This window comes from Pseudochaenichthys georgianus, chromosome 11 (genome assembly GCF_902827115.2).
Source record: "Pseudochaenichthys georgianus chromosome 11, fPseGeo1.2, whole genome shotgun sequence".
Lineage (NCBI taxonomy): Eukaryota > Metazoa > Chordata > Actinopteri > Perciformes > Channichthyidae > Pseudochaenichthys > Pseudochaenichthys georgianus.
Window position 1 is genome coordinate 2,995,698 of NC_047513.1, and position 20,783 is coordinate 3,016,480.

General features: G+C 50.2%; 1 protein-coding gene across 1 annotated transcript in view; it reads left to right on the top strand.

Annotated features, from left to right (window-relative positions):
- The first annotated feature begins 331 nt into the window (after window positions 1-331).
- The window catches only part of sh3bp5lb (SH3-binding domain protein 5-like, b), a 52,354-nt gene continuing 31,902 nt past the window's right edge, over window positions 332-20,783 (top strand). The window contains 4 exon segments of the mRNA XM_034094388.2: window positions 332-899; window positions 1,199-1,261; window positions 1,362-1,490; window positions 16,498-16,659. Of these exon segments, the coding sequence (XP_033950279.1) occupies window positions 681-899; window positions 1,199-1,261; window positions 1,362-1,490; window positions 16,498-16,659 (573 nt within the window). The 5' untranslated portion in view covers window positions 332-680.

Genomic DNA, 20,783 nt, shown 5'->3' on the forward strand with positions numbered 1-20,783 from the left:
ATATTGGGACCGCCGGCAGGCTTTGTGAAGTATGTCACTGCAACTACTGAGTGGATAGTATGGCAATTGTGAGTTTGGGTGATCTTTAAGAATGACATTTCATTGATTTGCAAAGATAGCAATGCTTAAACAATACCACATAACAAAATGGTTATCTTTGAAACTTGGCTTGAAACGTATCATCTTGTGGAAAAGCAGTTGCAAGCAGGACATTTTTTATTTTCTAAAAATATTGAGATTAAGTATTGTGAATCATGTAGTACAGCCCTTTAAATGTCAACAATCATGGTCAGTATTGGGGGGCGGGGGGCAATCAGTTCAGGGACCCCCTGGCAACAGACTACATTGTATTTGACATCTACGAAATAAGTTAGTGGGCCACATAGTAGCCGCTACGTAAAAACAAACATATGCAATTGTGTAAGGGGGTCAACGGAATAAGAGCCCCCAAGAAGATAATTGCGGGGTGTCACTGTTAGTCTCACGAGCTCCTATACTAAAGCAGCCAGGCTACGTGTTTGCTAGCATTAGCATGCAAAGGATTTAATATATCAGCGTGACATTTGAATGCTAAAAGTATTCCTAGTTTTGAATGGCATGTTTCCAGCGGCTTAACCGCGAACACCGTGTGGAGCCAGCAGGCTAACGCTATTTACACGGCAGCCGGACACAGGCCGCAAATGGAGCCAGGGACGTCGCGTGAAATCCCGAACGGCTCGGGGTTCCCTGAACCGACCGGTCCTCGGGAGGAGACCCCGGGGGAAGAGGCGAGAGGCGGCATGTTGAGGCGGAGAGGCGCGGAGGCAGAGCCTGCGGAGGAGATGGAAGCGGACTGTGAGAACGAACCGGAGCACCAGAGAAACACCGGAGGGGAGGAGGAATTGGACCCGAGAATTCAGGCATGTTACACAGTTATCATTTTTACCGACATAGCTATTAGAGATAGGCTACTGTCGTTTTATTTTCACAGAATAGCTAGTTTTATATCATTAACCTTCTGCATATGAACTAAGCGAGGCGTAATACACATGGGCACACACGGCACCAGCCTGCTCCTCTCACAGGCTGGTACCAGGATGGACAGCCTCTCTGTGCCCTCACTGAACTCCTAACCATTGCTTTGTTTACGACATCTGTCCAGCTTTTCTGTAAGTGTTTTATATATGTTTTTAATATTGATTTCCCCTTTTGGTTCCAGGATGAGCTGGAGCAACTTAACCAAGCCAGTGATGAGATCAACAAGCTGGAGCTGCAGCTGGATGTGAGGAAGTTGTTTGTTTATTGACTGTTTATTGTAGTGCTGTATTTACAACCTGAATGTGACATGTGGTGTGTTGTCTGTGTGTGTGTGCTCCCTGCAGGAGGCCAGGTCCAGCTACAGGAGGGTCCTCACTGATTCTGCCAGGAGGCTCAATGCGCAGGGCACCCAGCTCGGTGCCTGCATCGAGAAAGCACGGCCCTACTATGAAGCCCGCAGACTGGCCAAAGAGGTGCGTGTGGTAGCTGCATGTGCCCACACTCTATTCAAATGCCATCTACACATTCTGCTCTGAACCCTGAGGACACTCAGTCTGTTTCTTTATTGCACAGTCGCATGGGGACTTTGATTTCAACTAACCTTGCAATAGACAAGAAGGACACTTGTAACAGTGGTAGCTGTACACAACACATGTAGTACAAGTTGAAACCTCAAATTGCTATGCATACAGGAAAAAGAAACAGACATGACAACAAATATACTGAATTGTCTTTTTTATAGTAACACCTATACACAAACTTAACAATCTAATACATTTTGAAATCTAATAAACCTAAATCAAGTTCTAAATGAAATACTAGTCCTAACTCGGCACATATTATCACTTTTCTTCACATTTCCTTTTGAAACTATCAAAACAGCAAGAAATGAGTCATCACAGTCGCTGTCCAGGGTGCTGATCTCAATGCAGAGATACTGTATGTGCACTATTGGATCAATATAGCATATCGAGCAGCTATCATACTGAATACATATTTACTGTGAATGTGTGCAAACATGTATGTCTAACAGAAGTTTCATTCATTTCTCACTTATTCTGACAATGTACTTAACCCCAAATAAAAGAACCCAATAAAAAAAGTTGTTAAATAATGAAGTCACGTTGTAATAACAAATAACTCATCTCTCTCTCTCTCTCTCTCTCTCTCTCTCTCTCTCTCTCTCTCTCTCTCTCTCTCTCTCTCTCTCTCTCTCTCTCTCTCTCGATTTCCTTTTGAGCTTTGCCAAAAGCCACTGTGTCAATGTTGTCCTACTTGGGCTGCCGTCCGGCGTTGTCCAATATGGCGGACCATCTCGCATTACATTACATTACATTGCATTTAGCTGACGCTTTTATCCAAAGCGACTTACGATAAGTGCGTTCGACCAACAAAATACAAGCTTGAAGAAAACAGTACATCAGGTTTCAAAGAGCAAAAACATTTCAAGTGCTACTCAACTGGCTTTAGATAAGCCAGTCCTTTATTAGTATATAAATGCTTTGTTAATAGTTCTATCGCTCGAAGTGGTGTCGAAAGAGATGAGTTTTCAGTCTGGAAGGTGTGTAAGCTTTCTGCTGTCCTGATGTCAATGGGAGCTCATTCCACCATTTTGGAGCCAGGATAGCAAACCCACGTGTTTTTGCTGATGGGAACTTGGGTCCCCCTCGCAGCGAGGGTGCAGCGAGTCGTTGGTTGATGCAGAGCGGAGTGCACGTGCTGGGGTGTACGGTTTAACCATGTCCTGGATGTAGGAAGGGCCAGATCCATTCGCAGCATGGTACGCAAGTACCAGTGTCTTGAAGTGGATTCTAGCAGTTACCGGAAGCCAGTGGAGGGAGCGGAGGAGCGGCGTGGTGTGGGAGAATTTAGGAAGGTTGAAGACCAGACGAGCCGCTGCATCCTGGATGAGCTGCAGAGGTCGGATGGCACATGCAGGTAGACCAGCCAGGAGGGAGTTGCAGTAGTCTTGGCGTGAACACAAAACACAGCACTAGAACCTAAACACAGCATGTAGTTATGGATTGAATGACAGGAAGATTCCGAAACCTAAATTAATATATATTTTTTAAATGTGCACAAGGACCAATTTCTATATACAAATATTGTTACATTGATTAATCCAGAGTGGGAAATACTGTTTATACGGTGTGATAAAGGGGCCATATCATGTTTATTCGGGTTTTCTTTCCTGTAGTGTGTTCCAAATGGTCTGCAAAGCTGACATCCCTGTGTTCCCTCCAGAGGGAGTATCTCCTCCCGATTACGAACCTGAACATGAGCAGAGTAGGGCCCCTTTAAGTTTACCACAATAGGCGCGTTCACACCGGAGTACTTTTCCCCATACTTTTCCCGTTTCCGATAGTGCCTGGAATTTTGCGTTCACACCAAAAAGAGAACTTAGTTCCGAGAACTTTTACCCCCATTTTGAGTGCCTGCTAGAGAGGTGGGACTATCCTGGGGAGAAAAGTACCAATTTCGATTGGCTGGGCGAATTGCAAACCACGCCCTGTAAAACACTGCAAAGTGTTGTGAAGCCGCCATTGTATTTGCTGGCATTAGCATTATTAGCATTAGCATTATCCCCGCGCACCAACGCAGACAGACTAACTTATGGCAACACAAAATAACAAAGTAATCCTCCCTCAGGGACTTATTCCGGTGTGAATGCGATCTGTACTTAGTTCCATGGGGGCACTAAGTGCTGGCACTAAGTGCTGGGCACTAAGTACTGGGCACTAAGTGCTGGCACTAAGTGCTGGGCACTAAGTGCTGGCACTAAGTGCTGGGCACTAAGTGCTGGCACTAAGTGCTGGGCACTAAGTGCTGGCACTAAGTGCTGGGCACTAAGTGCTGGCACTAAGTGCTGGGCACTAAGTGCTGGCACTAAGTGCTGGCACTAAGTGCTGGGCACTAAGTGCTGGCACTAAGTGCTGGGCACTAAGTGCTGGGCACTAAGTGCTGGCACTAAGTGCTGGGCACTAAGTGCTGGGCACTAAGTGCCGGCACTAAGTGCTGGGCACTAAGTGCTGGCACTAAGTGCTGGGCACTAAGTACAGTAAAGTATTTGGTGTGAAAGCGGCTAATGGCAACAAATGAGCCTTCACAGTTGCTGTCCGAGGTGCTGATTCAAATCACCAGAACCTAAACACAGTATGTCATTAAGTATCGAAAGACGTTTCGAATAAAAAAAAAGAATATATTTTTAAAAAGTAAACATGAACAAGGAGCATTTCACATGCAAATATTGTTAGATTCACCAAGTCAAAGTTGGAAATATATATACACTTTGTGTTAAAGCTCCATGTCATGGCCATTTCTACTGATCATAGTTCCATTGTTGAGGTCTACTAGAATAGATTCACTTTGTTCAATGTTCCAAACTCACATTGGTTTCTCACAGCATCTCTGTGTAGTCTGTGTATTCACTCTCTGTCCTACACGCCTTGTTGGAGCTCCTGCCCCCCCCCTGTGAGCCCACTGTGCTCTGATTGGTCAGCTCGCCCACTCTGTTCTGATGAGTCCAATACCGTTACAGCTGGACATCAGTGTGTATGTGTTACAATGGCGTTTGTTAGCAACCAGGAAATGACACCAGTCAGCACAAACGGATGAGAATGCTGCGTGGGGTCTGGGGGCCGTGCTGGGGGGACGCTGCAGGGCTCGCTGCTCCGCCCTGTGAGGCTCGAGGAGCGGACAGTGTGAGCTGGGTTACTGGGGTCGTTTCCTGGTTGCTGCGAGGGGCAGAGTTCCCGTTAGAATATTTTTCCGCCGGTCAACATGTCCGTTAAAGTTTAATTCTTCTGGACAACATTTGCCGGTCAAACGTCTTCTTTGTTATTTATTGAGCTTTGAAACAAATTGATAGGATTCGATATTAAACAAACTAATTATAGTAGATTAACAACATTAATCAAAAGTGTTCAGTAACTTACAATAACACGGGAATAATAAACGGAGCGCTCTCCCTCTCCCGACAGCCCGTCATGCAGCTCTCGGATCCAGTAATGAGTGACCGACAGTAAAACTATAACATAAGTGGCGCAAGTTGCGCAACTATTGCGCAAAGGGGAAATTATTTTGACCGGACATTTGATCGGAGAGATTTAGATTTGACGGTCTTCAGAATATTTTACCGGTCATAGTCCGGTAATTACCGGCTAACGGGAACTCTGGCGTGGGGTCTGCGAGACAGACACACAGGCTGACAGGCTGTGTGTGAGTGCGGAGATCCGCGGAGCCACGGCTGAGAAAAGATAAGGCTGAGTGAGTGTGTGTGAGGAGCTCGTTACGTCACTATGACCGCTACGTCACTACGACCGCTACGTCACTACGACCGCTACGTCACTACGACCGCTACGTCACTACGACCGCTACGTCACTACGACCGCTACGTCACTACGACCGCTACGTCACTACGACCGCTACGTCACTACGACCGCTACGTCACTATGACCGTTACACTATGACCGCTACGTCACTACGACCGCTACGTCACTACGACCACTACGTCACTATGACCGTTACACTATGACCGCTACGTCACTATGACGTCACTATGACTGCTACGTCACTATGACGTCACTACGACCGCTACGTCACTACGACCGCTACGTCACTACGACCGCTACGTCACTACGACCGCTACATCACTACGACCGCTACGTCACTACGACCGCTACGTCACTATGACGTCACTATGACCGCTACGTCACTATGACTATGACTGACACCCTCCCTTCCTCCACTTCCACTTTATGCAGTTAATTTCTCCAGTTTTTCTCTGACAAAATCACTGCCATTAATCTCTCCCTATCCGCTGCATCTGACACACATACATCTCCCCCAGCATCCACCACCACAATTTCTCCCCCCATCTCCCTGGACCCCCCGAGCCCTCCTCCCCACGGCCGCCTCTCACAGTTCACTCTGGTTACCCCCCCTGAAATACTCAAACTGATCAGCTCCTCCAAACCCACAACCTGCTCCCTTGACCCTCTACCCACCCCTCTACTGAAGTCCTGCCTCCCCGTCCTCTGCCCCTACCTTGTCAACCTGTTCAACTCCTCCCTGTCCCAAGGAACCGTTCCCTCTGCCTTCAATACTGCTGCTGTCACTCCCATCCTCAAGAAACCCGGTCTGGATCCCTCCTCCCTCAGTAACTACCGTCCCATCTCCAACCTCCCCTTTCTCTCAAAAACAATAGAACGCATTATCTCCAAACAACTCCACCGCCATCTCCAAACCAACCAGCTTTTTGAACCCCTTCAGTCTGGTTTTCGTCCCAACCACAGCACAGAAACGACACTCATCAAAGTCCTCAATGACCTCCTCACCTCTGCTGACACCGGTTCCCTCAACATCCTTATCCTCCTCGACCTGAGTGCAGCCTTCGATACCGTGAGCCACACCATCCTGCTTACCCGACTCCAGGACATCGGTATCGAAGGTACTGCACTCAGGTGGCTCCAGTCCTACCTCTCCGACAGATCCCACTTCATCTCCCTCAACAACCACTCCTCTGCCACAGCTTCAGTCACCCAAGGTGTTCCCCAAGGTTCAGTACTCGGCCCCCTCCTCTTCATCATCTACATCCTCCCCCTTGGTCAGATTCTCCGCCAATACAACCTGGACTTTCACTGTTACGCTGACGACACACAGATTTACCTCAGCACGAAATCCCCCAACAACCCCCCCCTCCCCCTCACCCACATCGAATCCTGTCTGACTGCAATACAATCCTGGATGCAACACAACTTCCTAAAACTCAACAGCAATAAAACTGAACTCCTCATCAGCTCCAAATCCACCCTCAGCAATACCCCAACCTGACAGTCACCATTGATGTCACCCCTGTTTCCCCCTCCACCCAGGCACGCAACCTTGGCGTGATATTTGACCCCACCCTCTCCCTCGAGCCCCACATCCGTCAAGTTGTAAAAATCTCATTTTTTCACCTCCGCAATATTGCCAAACTCCGTCCCTCTCTCACCCGCCCTGCAGCTGAGCGACTCATTCACGCCTTCATCTCCTCCCGCCTTGACTATTGCAACTCCCTCCTCTACGGCATCAGCACTACATCTCTCAATAGACTCCAGCGTGTCCAGAACGCAGCCGCCAGACTCCTCACCCACACCAAGTCATGGCATCATATCACTCCGGTCCTCAAAGAACTCCACTGGCTCCCCGTTTCACACCGCATCCACTACAAACTCCTGGTCCTCACTTACAAAGCCCTCCACCATCTGCCCCCCCCCCCCCCCCTACCTCACTGACCTCCTCACCTTCTACCAACCACCCCGGTCCCTCAGATCCACCTCAACCGGTTTGCTTTCAATCCCCAAGGCCAAACTCCGGAGCTTCGGGGACAGAGCCTTCTCTGTGGCAGCCCCGAAGCTCTGGAACTCCCTCCCCCAATACCTCCGTGAGTCTGAGTCCCTCACCCTGTTCCAATCCCGCCTCAAAACCCACCTCTTCAACTCTCTATCCATAAGCCCCGCCCCCTCTCAATCAACTTCCTCCTGACTGCTTTTCTGTTGTGTTTTGTTTCTTTTTGGTTTTGTCTTTGTTTTTGTTTGTCTACCCTCCCTCCCAAATGTAAAGCGTCTTTGGGTTCAGAAAAGCGCTATATAAAATTAATATATTATTATTATTATGACCGCTACGTCACTGTGACCGCTAGGTCACTGTGACCGCTACGTCACTGTGACCGCTAGGTCACTGTGACCGCTACGTCACTGTGACCGCTACGTCACTGTGACCGCTACGTCACTGTGACCGCTACGTCACCGTGACCGCTACGTCACCGTGACCGCTACGTCACCGTGACCGCTACGTCACCGTGACCGCTACGTCACCGTGACCGCTACGTCACCGTGACCGCTACGTCACCGTGACCGCTACGTCACCGTGACCGCTACGTCACCGTGACCGTTACGTCACCGTGACCGTTACGTCACCGTGACCGTTACGTCACCGTGACCGTTACGTCACCGTGACCGTTACGTCACCGTGACCGCTACGTCACCGTGACCGTTACGTCACTGTGACCGCTACGTCACCGTGACCGCTACGTCACCGTGACCGCTACGTCACCGTGACCGTTACGTCACCGTGACCGTTACGTCACCGTGACCGTTACGTCACTGTGACCGCTACGTCACTGTGACCGCTACGTCACCGTGACCGCTAGGTCACTGTGACCGCTAGGTCACTGTGACCGTTACGTCACTGTGACCGCTACGTCACTGTGACCGCTACGTCACCGTGACCGCTACGTCACCGTGACCGCTAGGTCACTGTGACCGTTACGTCACCGTGACCGCTACGTCACCGTGACCGTTACGTCACCGTGACCGTTACGTCACCGTGACCGTTACGTCACCGTGACCGCTACGTCACCGTGACCGCTACGTCACCGTGACCGCTACGTCACCGTGACCGTTACGTCACCGTGACCGCTACGTCACCGTGACCGCTACGTCACCGTGACCGCTACGTCACCGTGACCGCTACGTCACCGTGACCGCTACGTCACCGTGACCGCTACGTCACCGTGACCGCTACGTCACCGTGACCGTTACGTCACCGTGACCGTTACGTCACCGTGACCGCTACGTCACCGTGACCGCTACGTCACCGTGACCGCTACGTCACCGTGACCGCTACGTCACCGTGACCGTTACGTCACCGTGACCGTTACGTCACTGTGACCGCTACGTCACTGTGACCGCTACGTCACCGTGACCGCTAGGTCACAGTGACCGCTAGGTCACAGTGACGTAGCGGTCACAGTGACGTAACGGTCACAGTGACCGCTACGTCACTGTGACCGCTACGTCACTGTGACCGCTACGTCACTGTGACCGCTAGGTCACTGTGACCGTTACGTCACTGTGACCGCTACGTCACTGTGACCGCTACGTCACTGTGACCGCTACGTCACCGTGACCGCTACGTCACCGTGACCGCTAGGTCACCGTGACCGCTAGGTCACTGTGACCGTTACGTCACCGTGACCGCTACGTCACCGTGACCGTTACGTCACCGTGACCGTTACGTCACCGTGACCGCTACGTCACCGTGACCGCTACGTCACCGTGACCGTTACGTCACCGTGACCGCTACGTCACCGTGACCGCTACGTCACCGTGACCGCTACGTCACTGTGACCGCTACGTCACTGTGACCGCTACGTCACTGTGACCGCTACGTCACTGTGACCGCTACGTCACTGTGACCGCTACGTCACCGTGACCTAGCGGTCACGGTGACGTAGCGGTCACAGTGACCGCTACGTCACTGTGACCGCTACGTCACTGTGACCGTTACGTCACTGTGACCGTTACGTCACTGTGACCGCTACGTCACTGTGACCGCTACGTCACCGTGACCGCTACGTCACTGTGACCGCTACGTCACCGTGACCGCTACGTCACCGTGACCGCTACGTCACTGTGACCGCTACGTCACCGTGACCGCTACGTCACTGTGACCGCTACGTCACAGTGACCGCTACGTCACTGTGACCGCTACGTCACTGTGACCGCTACGTCACCGTGACCGCTAGGTCACCGTGACCGTTACGTCACCGTGACCGCTACGTCACCGTGACCGCTACGTCACCGTGACCGCTACGTCACCGTGACCGCTACGTCACCGTGACCGCTACGTCACCGTGACCGCTACGTCACCGTGACCGTTACGTCACTGTGACCGCTACGTCACCGTGACCGCTAGGTCACTGTGACCGTTACGTCACTGTGACCGCTACGTCACTGTGACCGCTACGTCACTGTGACCGCTACGTCACTGTGACCGCTACGTCACTGTGACCGTTACGTCACTGTGACCGCTACGTCACTGTGACCGCTACGTCACTGTGACCGCTACGTCACCGTGACCGCTAGGTCACCGTGACCGCTAGGTCACTGTGACCGTTACGTCACTGTGACCGCTACGTCACCGTGACCGTTAAGTCACCGTGACCGTTACGTCACCGTGACCGCTACGTCACCGTGACCGCTACGTCACCGTGACCGCTACGTCACCGTGACCGTTACGTCACCGTGACCGCTACGTCACCGTGACCGCTACGTCACCGTGACCGTTACGTCACCGTGACCGCTACGTCACCGTGACCGCTACGTCACCGTGACCGCTACGTCACCGTGACCGTTACGTCACCGTGACCGTTACGTCACCGTGACCGTTACGTCACTGTGACCGCTACGTCACTGTGACCGCTACGTCACCGTGACCGCTAGGTCACTGTGACCGCTAGGTCACTGTGACCGTTACGTCACCGTGACCGCTACGTCACTGTGACCGCTACGTCACCGTGACCGCTACGTCACCGTGACCGCTAGGTCACCGTGACCGCTAGGTCACTGTGACCGTTACGTCACCGTGACCGCTACGTCACCGTGACCGTTACGTCACCGTGACCGTTACGTCACCGTGACCGCTACGTCACCGTGACCGCTACGTCACCGTGACCGTTACGTCACCGTGACCGCTACGTCACCGTGACCGCTACGTCACCGTGACCGCTACGTCACCGTGACCGCTACGTCACCGTGACCGCTCGTCACCGTGGACCGCTACGTCAACCGTGAGCCCCCCCCCCCCCCCCCCCACGTCCCCCCCGGACCGCTACGTCACCGTGGACCGTTACGTCCACCGTGACCGCTACGTCAACCGTGACCGCTACGTCACCGTGACCGTTACGTCACCGTGACCGTTACGTCACTGTGACCGCTACGTCACTGTGACCGCTACGTCACCGTGACCGTTACGTCACCGTGACCGTTACGTCACCGTGACCGTTACGTCACCGTGACCGTTACGTCACCGTGACCGCTACGTCACTGTGACCGCTACGTCACTGTGACCGCTACGTCACTGTGACCGCTACGTCACTGTGACCGCTACGTCACCGTGACCGCTACGTCACCGTGACCGCTACGTCACCGTGACCGCTACGTCACCGTGACCGCTACGTCACTGTGACCGCTACGTCACCGTGACCGCTAGGTCACTGTGACCGCTACGTCACTGTGACCGCTACGTCACCGTGACCGCTAGGTCACTGTGACCGTTACGTCACTGTGACCGCTACGTCACAGTGACCGCTACGTCACTGTGACCGCTACGTCACTGTGACCGCTACGTCACTGTGACCGCTACGTCACAGTGACCGCTACGTCACTGTGACCGCTACGTCACTGTGACCGCTACGTCACTGTGACCGCTACGTCACAGTGACCGCTACGTCACCGTGACCGCTACGTCACTGTGACCGCTACGTCACCGTGACCGCTAGGTCACTGTGACCGTTACGTCACTGTGACCGCTACGTCACCGTGACCGCTACGTCACCGTGACCGCTACGTCACCGTGACCGCTACGTCACCGTGACCGTTACGTCACCGTGACCGCTACGTCACCGTGACCGCTAGGTCACTGTGACCGCTAGGTCACTGTGACCGTTACGTCACTGTGACCGCTACGTCACTGTGACCGCTACGTCACTGTGACCGCTACGTCACTGTGACCGTTACGTCACTGTGACCGCTACGTCACTGTGACCGCTACGTCACTGTGACCGCTACGTCACCGTGACCGCTAGGTCACCGTGACCGCTAGGTCACTGTGACCGTTACGTCACTGTGACCGCTACGTCACTGTGACCGCTACGTCACTGTGACCGCTACGTCACTGTGACCGCTACGTCACTGTGACCGCTACGTCACTGTGACCGCTACGTCACCGTGACCGCTAGGTCACTGTGACCGTTACGTCACTGTGACCGCTACGTCACCGTGACCGTTACGTCACCGTGACCGCTACGTCACCGTGACCGCTACGTCACCGTGACCGCTACGTCACCGTGACCGTTACGTCACTGCGACCGCTACGTCACTGCGACCGCTACGTCACTGCGACCGCTACGTCACTGTGACCGCTACGTCACTGTGACCGCTACGTCACTGTGACCGCTACGTCACCGTGACCGCTAGGTCACCGTGACCGTTACGTCACTGTGACCGCTACGTCACTGTGACCGCTACGTCACTGTGACCGCTACGTCACTGTGACCGCTACGTCACAGTGACCGCTACGTCACTGTGACCGCTACGTCACTGTGACCGCTAGGTCACTGTGACCGTTACGTCACTGTGACCGTTACGTCACTGTGACCGCTACGTCACCGTGACCGTTACGTCACCGTGACCGTTACGTCACTGTGACCGCTACGTCACCGTGACCGCTACGTCACCGTGACCGCTACGTCACCGTGACCGCTACGTCACCGTGACCGCTACGTCACCGTGACCGCTACGTCACCGTGACCGCTACGTCACCGTGACCGCTACGTCACTGTGACCGCTACGTCACTGTGACCGCTACGTCACTGAGACCGCTACGTCACCGTGACCGCTACGTCACCGTGACCGCTACGTCACCGTGACCGCTACGTCACCGTGTCCGCTACCGCTACGTCACTGTGACCGCTACGTCACTGTGACCGCTACGTCACCGTGACCGCTAGGTCACTGTGACCGTTACGTCACCGTGACCGTTACGTCACCGTGACCGTTACGTCACTGTGACCGCTACGTCACCGTGACCGCTACGTCACCGTGACCGTTACGTCACCGTGACCGCTACGTCACCGTGACCGCTACGTCACTGTGACCGCTACGTCACTGTGACCGCTACGTCACTGTGACCGCTACGTCACTGTGACCGCTACGTCACAGTGACCGCTACGTCACTGTGACCGCTACGTCACTGTGACCGCTACGTCACCGTGACCGCTACGTCACCGTGACCGCTAGGTCACTGTGACCGTTACGTCACTGTGACCGCTACGTCACAGTGACCGCTACGTCACAGTGACCGCTACGTCACTGTGACCGCTAGGTCACTGTGACCGCTAGGTCACTGTGACCGCTACGTCACCGTGACCGCTAGGTCACCGTGACCGCTAGGTCACCGTGACCGCTAGGTCACTGTGACCGCTAGGTCACTGTGACCGTTACGTCACTGTGACCGTTACGTCACTGTGACCGCTACGTCACTGTGACCGCTACGTCACTGTGACCGCTACGTCACCGTGACCGTTACGTCACCGTGACCGCTACGTCACCGTGACCGTTACGTCACCGTGACCGCTACGTCACCGTGACCGCTACGTCACCGTGACCGCTACGTCACCGTGACCGCTACGTCACCGTGACCGCTACGTCACCGTGACCGCTACGTCACTGTGACCGCTACGTCACTTTGACCGCTACGTCACAGTGACCGCTACGTCACTGTGACCGCTACGTCACCGTGACCGCTAGGTCACTGTGACCGCTACGTCACTGTGACCGCTACGTCACCGTGACCGCTAGGTCACCGTGACCGTTACGTCACTGTGACCGTTACGTCACTGTGACCGCTACGTCACAGTGACCGCTACGTCACTGTGACCGCTACGTCACTGTGACCGCTACGTCACTGTGACCGCTACGTCACCGTGACCGCTAGGTCACTGTGACCGCTACGTCACTGTGACCGCTACGTCACCGTGACCGCTAGGTCACCGTGACCGTTACGTCACCGTGACCGCTACGTCACAGTGACCGCTACGTCACTGTGACCGCTACGTCACTGTGACCGCTACGTCACTGTGACCGCTACGTCACCGTGACCGCTAGGTCACTGTGACCGTTACGTCACTGTGACCGCTACGTCACCGTGACCGTTACGTCACTGTGACCGCTACGTCACCGTGACCGTTACGTCACTGTGACCGTTACGTCACCGTGACCGCTACGTCACCGTGACCGCTACGTCACCGTGACCGCTACGTCACTGTGACCGCTACGTCACTGTGACCGCTACGTCACTGTGACCAGGAAGAAAGAGGTGTACTCGCTACAGGGTGCACTTTGAGGGGTGTGACTCTGCAGAGCGTTTACATGCAGAAGCTTCACAGGGGGATGGGTAAGAACTGGATGACATGGACCTTTACGTGTGACAGTCTGTGACGGTGTGCGGGCATATTGATTTGCTTTATTACATTCACACATAATTACATGAACATCTTGTGATTATGTGTCATCTATCTACAGAATAGGATTAGGGTCACATGTGAATATTTTTTAAATCTGACCAATAGTGTTTTTTCTTTTGGAGTTCTGAAATTAAAGTCAGAAAAACAAAAGTCTGAATTTAATCTCAGAACAAAAAAAAGATCGGTAAGATCTCAGGAGTCATGTCACATGCTCTTATCCTCTCCGTATCAAACAGCATTACATTGGAGACGCAGTCAGCACGTCGTCTCAACACTACGCACCCACTGGATAACGGGAATGCAGATGAAGAGATTGGTCTCTTGGTCAGTAAGCGTGGCTGACAGGGAATGAGTCGTCTGCAATGGAATATAATCGACCGTGGCTGTTCATGTTGTGACAAGTCATTTGAAACTGTAATTAAACTATTGTAATTAAACTATTGTAAATTGCGAGTAAAACTTCTAATTGAAAGCAATAATTGGATGGCTGCCTGCATTGTTCTCACAATTTCCACTGGCAGCACAAAGTGTTTGAGCACTACCACCCAGACTCTGTATCCCTCCTCCACAGTGAAGCAGTCCTTCCTCTTCAGCAGCGCCCTTACTTTCTCTTGGTTCCATCCAGCGGGCCTCCCTGCTGGTTCCTCACGCGGAGCCGTCCAGCAGACCTTCCCGTGTGGCTAGAGTACCCTTGCCTTAAGCTAACACTGACGCTCCTTCCTGCAGGCCTCGCTCACTGAGGTGCATGTGTGAATGAATGATCTCCAATAACAATGCACCTCACTGACATGGCGGTAGTAAGCACAGTGGTGTGAAGTCACTACTGTAAGTACATTTGCTCAAGTACTGAACTTAGGTACAATTTCGACTTGTAATTTACTTGAGTATTTCAATGTTTAGCTACTTTGTAATTTTACCCCACTAGAATTTAGAGATTACTATTGTACTTCTACTCCACTACATGTATTTAATACCTTTAGTTACTTCACAGATCTGGATGAATGATGTGAAATATAATCAAGTGTTGAATCAGACTTTAGTTCCACCTGGAGTAAATCCACCAGCTACCCTGCAGTCTACAAAGCCATTCAGACTAGCTGCACCTTCACCAGCCTGAGGATGAAAGAACCAGCTCCACTCTGTTTGCTGCCTTTAAATAAATGCACCTTTTATATAAAAGCAGTATATATTATGATCGTTTAGAATGGGAGGGTTACTCAAATATATTCTGTCACAATTACTACAGCAGTTACCTGGAAAAAGGTGTAATCAGTATTTTAATAAAAATATAATAAAAAGTAATGTAACTTTATGCTACTTTCGGACCTTAGGAAGAAGAAACCATGATATCCAGATCAGAAATGATCTTATTGATAGGAAAATAGCCTTTCATGAAGCAGCTTCAGGCAGCAGCCTGTCCACCAGCACTGAAACACTTGAGCACAGACTACAGGTTGAACAGCAGAAATAAAACCTGAGCTGACAGAAAATGCTCTGTTTTACTTTAACACACACAGCTAAGCTCACACACACTATGTTATGAACATACAGGTTCACCTGCTGAATTAAAAACAGAACAAAGGAACAAAGAAAGTGAAAAGCATGCAGCAGATTCAGGCAGTAGAGATAGACTCACACTGAAAGGGGACCTATCATGCAAAATGCACTTTTGTACGTCTTTTAAACATGCACATGTGTCCCCGGTGTGTCAGGGAACTCACCAAGTGTCAGAAAACACAACCCTCTCTCTTTTCCTCCGTACCCACATCTCTGAAAACGAGGCTGCAACGGATCTGATACAGACTGATCCAGATTTGAAAATAGTGTGACATCAGAAACGGGGAGCTCCGCCTATATGGCCAACTCTCCACCAATCAGGGGAATGGGAGGTTGCCATGGCAACAGCATGGTAACATGAGGCTTGTAACTCGGCCCCTCCTTAGCAGGGGGCGTGGTCAGGTGGGGGGCGTGGTCAGCTGCAGCGCATGCAAAGACAGAGTGGAGGAGAGCAAAATAGAGCGAAATGAGGCATGGCTAAAATGCATGATCTGTTTGGTATGTTGAAAAAAAACGTATAAAATTAAATATATACATATGGCCCTACAATATATTATTCAAATATAGCATGATTGGTCTCCTTTAAAGTATTATCCTACAGAACAGTACAGCTCACAGAGAAGAGAGAACATCTGATCCTTTACATCAAACACGAGATGCTCTTTTCAGTTGTACTAACGCTGTAATGCTGATGGTAATCCCCAATTTCTAGAAATGTTACAGTTATCTGGTTTTTTATGTAACTGTAAGGGAACACAGTAACCTTTTTTGTACCCTTATGAGGAGATCCAGTTCCATGTAATCTGTGACCCCCCAGCCTGGTGTTTATCTGCTGCTGTGCCCCCCCCCCCCAGGCTCAGCAGGAGACGCAGAAAGCCGCTCTGAGGTATGAGCGGGCCGTGTCCATGCACACTGCAGCCAGAGAGATGGTGTATGTGGCGGAGCAGGGTCTGCAGGCGGACAGGAACACGCTGGACCCCACCTGGCAGGAGATGCTAAACCACGCCACCGCTAAGGTACACCCCCCCCCCACCTCTCCCAGTGTTCATGTGTTCTATGAGAGCAATAGAGGGCCGTGAGAAAGATCTACAGATGTACTTTAAAAGAGAATCAGAAACCCTTTGTGTCCTCCAGCAAGTTTACTGCAAAGATACAGAGCAGGCACATTGAAAAGGAGTAGGCTATACAATAAAAAGGCAAGTACACGTAATAACAATATAATACATAATTCATAAATATGATATGTAAAAAAGTAGTAATTTAAATAAATGAAATACAAGTAATTAAATATAATAACAAGAAATGAAATATAATAAGTAGTCATTTAAAATAGTGAAAGTAAATGTACTTAAAGGTCCCATGTCATGGCCATTTCTACAGATCATAATTCCATTGTTGAGGTCTACTAGAATAGATTTATATTGTCATACTGATATTCTGTACACACTGTGAAGACCACTGAGACAAATGTAACATTTGTGATATTGGGCTATATAAATAAACATTGATTGATTGATTGATTCAATCAAACTCACATTGGTTTCTCAAACAGCATCTCTGTATAGCATGTGTATTCACTCTCTGTCCTACACGGCTTGTTGGAGCTCCTGCCCCCCCCCTCCCACCTTTCCACTTCCTGCGAGGGGGGGCTGCCTGCCCGACCTTATGTTACGGCTGCGCCGCGTCAAAAATAGGATTCATCCTAATTTTAGAGAAGCGCTGCGCTGAGCCGCGTCTGAGCCGTAAGGACTAACGTTTATAATAAATACATTTGTATTTATTTTAAGATATTTTCATCAATCATACGTATTGGGATCATTTGTATTCATGTGGACCGGAGGGAGAGGGTGACGAGCATAAGTTTCACTTTCCTTTTTTATTTCAATTCCAACTTTGGTCCTGAAGAATATGTTTCTCTGTTGTCCCCGTTCATAAAGCAAAGCAGCAGCATCAGAGCACGGTGCAGAGTCTCTAGATGAGTTCACAGGAGTCCCTCGTTCTTATTAAACATCCATGTTGTAGTCCGCTGTATAGAAAACTGTGGTTTCCATAGTTTCCCCACAGCAGCAGACGCACATTCATGATGTCCGCTGGCGCATCATAAACACGTCGGATAGTGAAAGTGCAGTCGGATTCTCTAAAGTACCGCAGTCTCTTCTCCTAAGTCCTTTTGAATTCTCCTATCCACTATCCCTTAACCCCATGACGTTTCACTCAGAGGTCAAGGACTAGGAGATAGGCTTAGAATGTAGGAGCTGATTTTTGGATTATCGGAACGCAACCTGGGGGTTAGGGAGGAGAAATCGGCAGAGCTCTATGGGCATAGATATGTCTCATAATTATTTGTGTGAACATAAAAATAATTTGTGTGTAAATATGTGATTTGGAAATGTAAAACACCATCCACAAATGCATTCAAAACATTTGCAAATAACTTCGGATCTGCAAATACGCTAAATATTTTCACAAATAAAAAAAAGATCTGTGAATATCTCTTTAACATTGACAACTTTCGATCAGGCATTTGTGAATCCATTTTGTATTTGTCGACCAAAAATGCGCTTGCAGATCTCACATTTCTGCTCGTGGATCGTCTTTTTACATACACGGAATTTTGAGACATATTTTCCGCCGGTCTCGGAAACCACGCGATGGCCTGCTGATGACGACATTTCCGCATGATTTCAAAGTAAGAGCATGATGGTTTGTTTAATGCTCTGTTTTTTTATTATAATGAACAGTGGAACGTTAGATGCATTCTTTATCATCATCATCATCATCATCATCATCATCATCATCATCATCATCATCATCATCATCATCATCATCATCATCATCATCATCATCATCATCATCATCATCATGTTATAGTGATACAGTTAGTTTGGGTTAGTTTATTGGAGAAACTTTATCGAGCAGCTATCATACTGAATACATATTTACTGTGAATGTGTGCAAACATGTATGGCATATAGCTGTCTAACAGAAGTTAAATTCATTTCTCACTTATTCTGACAATGTACTTAACCCCAAATAAAAGAACCCAATAAAAAGAGTTGTTAAATAATAGTGAAGTCACGTTGTAATAACAATAACTCATCTCTCTCTCTCTCTCTCTCTCTCTCTCTCTCTCTCTCTCTCTCTCTCTCTCTCTCTCTCTCGAGATTTCCTTTTGAGCTTTGCCAAAAGCCACTGTGTCAATGTTGTCCTACTTGGGCTGCCGTCCGGCGTTGTCCAATATGGCGGACCATCTCGCATTACATTACATTACATTGCATTTAGCTGACGCTTTTATCCAAAGCGACTTACGATAAGTGCGTTCGACCAACAAAATACAAGCTTGAAGAAAACAGAATCATATAAGTACATCAGGTTTCATAGAGCAAAAACATTTCAAGTGCTACTCAACTGGCTTTAGATAAGCCAGCCCTTTATTAGTATATAAGTGCTTTGTTAATAGTTCTATCGCTCGAAGTGGAGTCTAAAGAGATGAGTTTCAGTCTGCGCCGGAAGGTGTGTAAGCTTTCTGCTGTCCTGATGTCAATGGTGAGCTCATTCCACCATCTTGGAGCCAGGATAGCAAACCCACGTGTTTTTGCTGATGGGAACTTGGGCCCCCTTCGCAGCGAGGGTGCAGCGAGTCGTTGGTTGATGCAGAGCGGAGTGCACGTGCTGGGGTGTACGGTTTAACCATGTCCTGGATGTAGGAAGGGCCAGATCCATTCGCAGCATGGTACGCAAGTATCAGTGTCTTGAAGTGGATTCTAGCAGTTATCGGAAGCCAGTGGAGGGAGCGGAGGAGCGGCGTGGTGTGGGAGAATTTAGGAAGGTTGAAGACCAGACGAGCCGCTGCATTCTGGATGAGCTGCAGAGGTCGGATGGCACATGCAGGTAGACCAGCCAGGAGGGAGTTGCAGTAGTCTTGGCGTGAGATGACGAGAGCCTGGACCAGAACCTGCATCGCTTTCTGGGTCAGCTGGGGACGTATCCTCCTGATGTTGTAAAGCGTGTATCTGCAGCAGCGGGTTGTAGCAGCGATGTTTGCAGTGAAGTACAGGTTGTTATCCAGGATCACACGCAGATTCCTTGCAGTCTGAGTCGGGGAAACAACAGAGGTGCCGATGTTGATTGTTAGGTCAAGAGTGGGACAATCTTTTCCCGGAAGGAAAAGCAGTTCAGTCTTGTCAAGGTTGAGCTTGAGGTGATGAGCAGACATCCACTGAGAGATGTCAGCTAGACAAGCAGAGATGCGTGCGACGACCTGGGTCTCTGAGCGGGGAAAGACAGAATGAATTGGGTGTCGTCAGCGTAGCAGTGGTATGAAAAACCATGCGGGCTAATGACAGATCCGAGCGAGTTTGTGTACAAGGAGAAGAGGAGGGGACCAAGAACAGAGCCCTGAGGGACCCCTGTAGTTAATTGACAAGGGTCTGACTCCGACCCCCTCCAAGTAACCCTGTAGGTGCGGTCTTTGAGGTATGAGGTGATGAGGGAAAGTGCAGAGCCTGAAAGTCCAAGTTCTTGGAGAGTGCGAAGGAGGATCTGATGATTCACCGTGTCGAATGCAGCAGACAGGTCCAACAGGATGATGACAGAGGAGAGGGAGGCTGCTTTAGCAGTGTGCAGTTCCTCAGTGACAGCAAGGAGGGCAGTTTCTGTGGAGTGACCTGCCTTGAAACCAGACTGGTGCGGATCCAGAAGGTTGTTCTGATGGAGATAACAGGAGAGTTGTTTAAAGTCAGCGCGTTCAAGTGTTTTAGACAGGAACGGGAGTAGAGAGACAGGCCTGTAGTTTATAACATCAGACGGGTTGAGAGTGGGTTTCTTTAGGAGAGTGCGCACATGCGTACTGCAGATTGGGCATTGAGCACTTTTGAATATTTCGAATATAAGCCAAACGTTAGCATATATGCTAACTTTACATTGAAAAGGGCTTAGACAAGCTAACCGTTAGCATAAATGCTAACTTAACATTGAAAACGCCATAGACAACCTAACAGTTAGCAAAATGCTAAAATATTATGTTCTAAGAGTACTCAGATCTTGTGCTTGAGTAAAAGTACTCAGATATTGTACTTGTCACCTTTTTCATACCTGATGAGTTTGCATCCCTGTATATATATATATATATATATATATA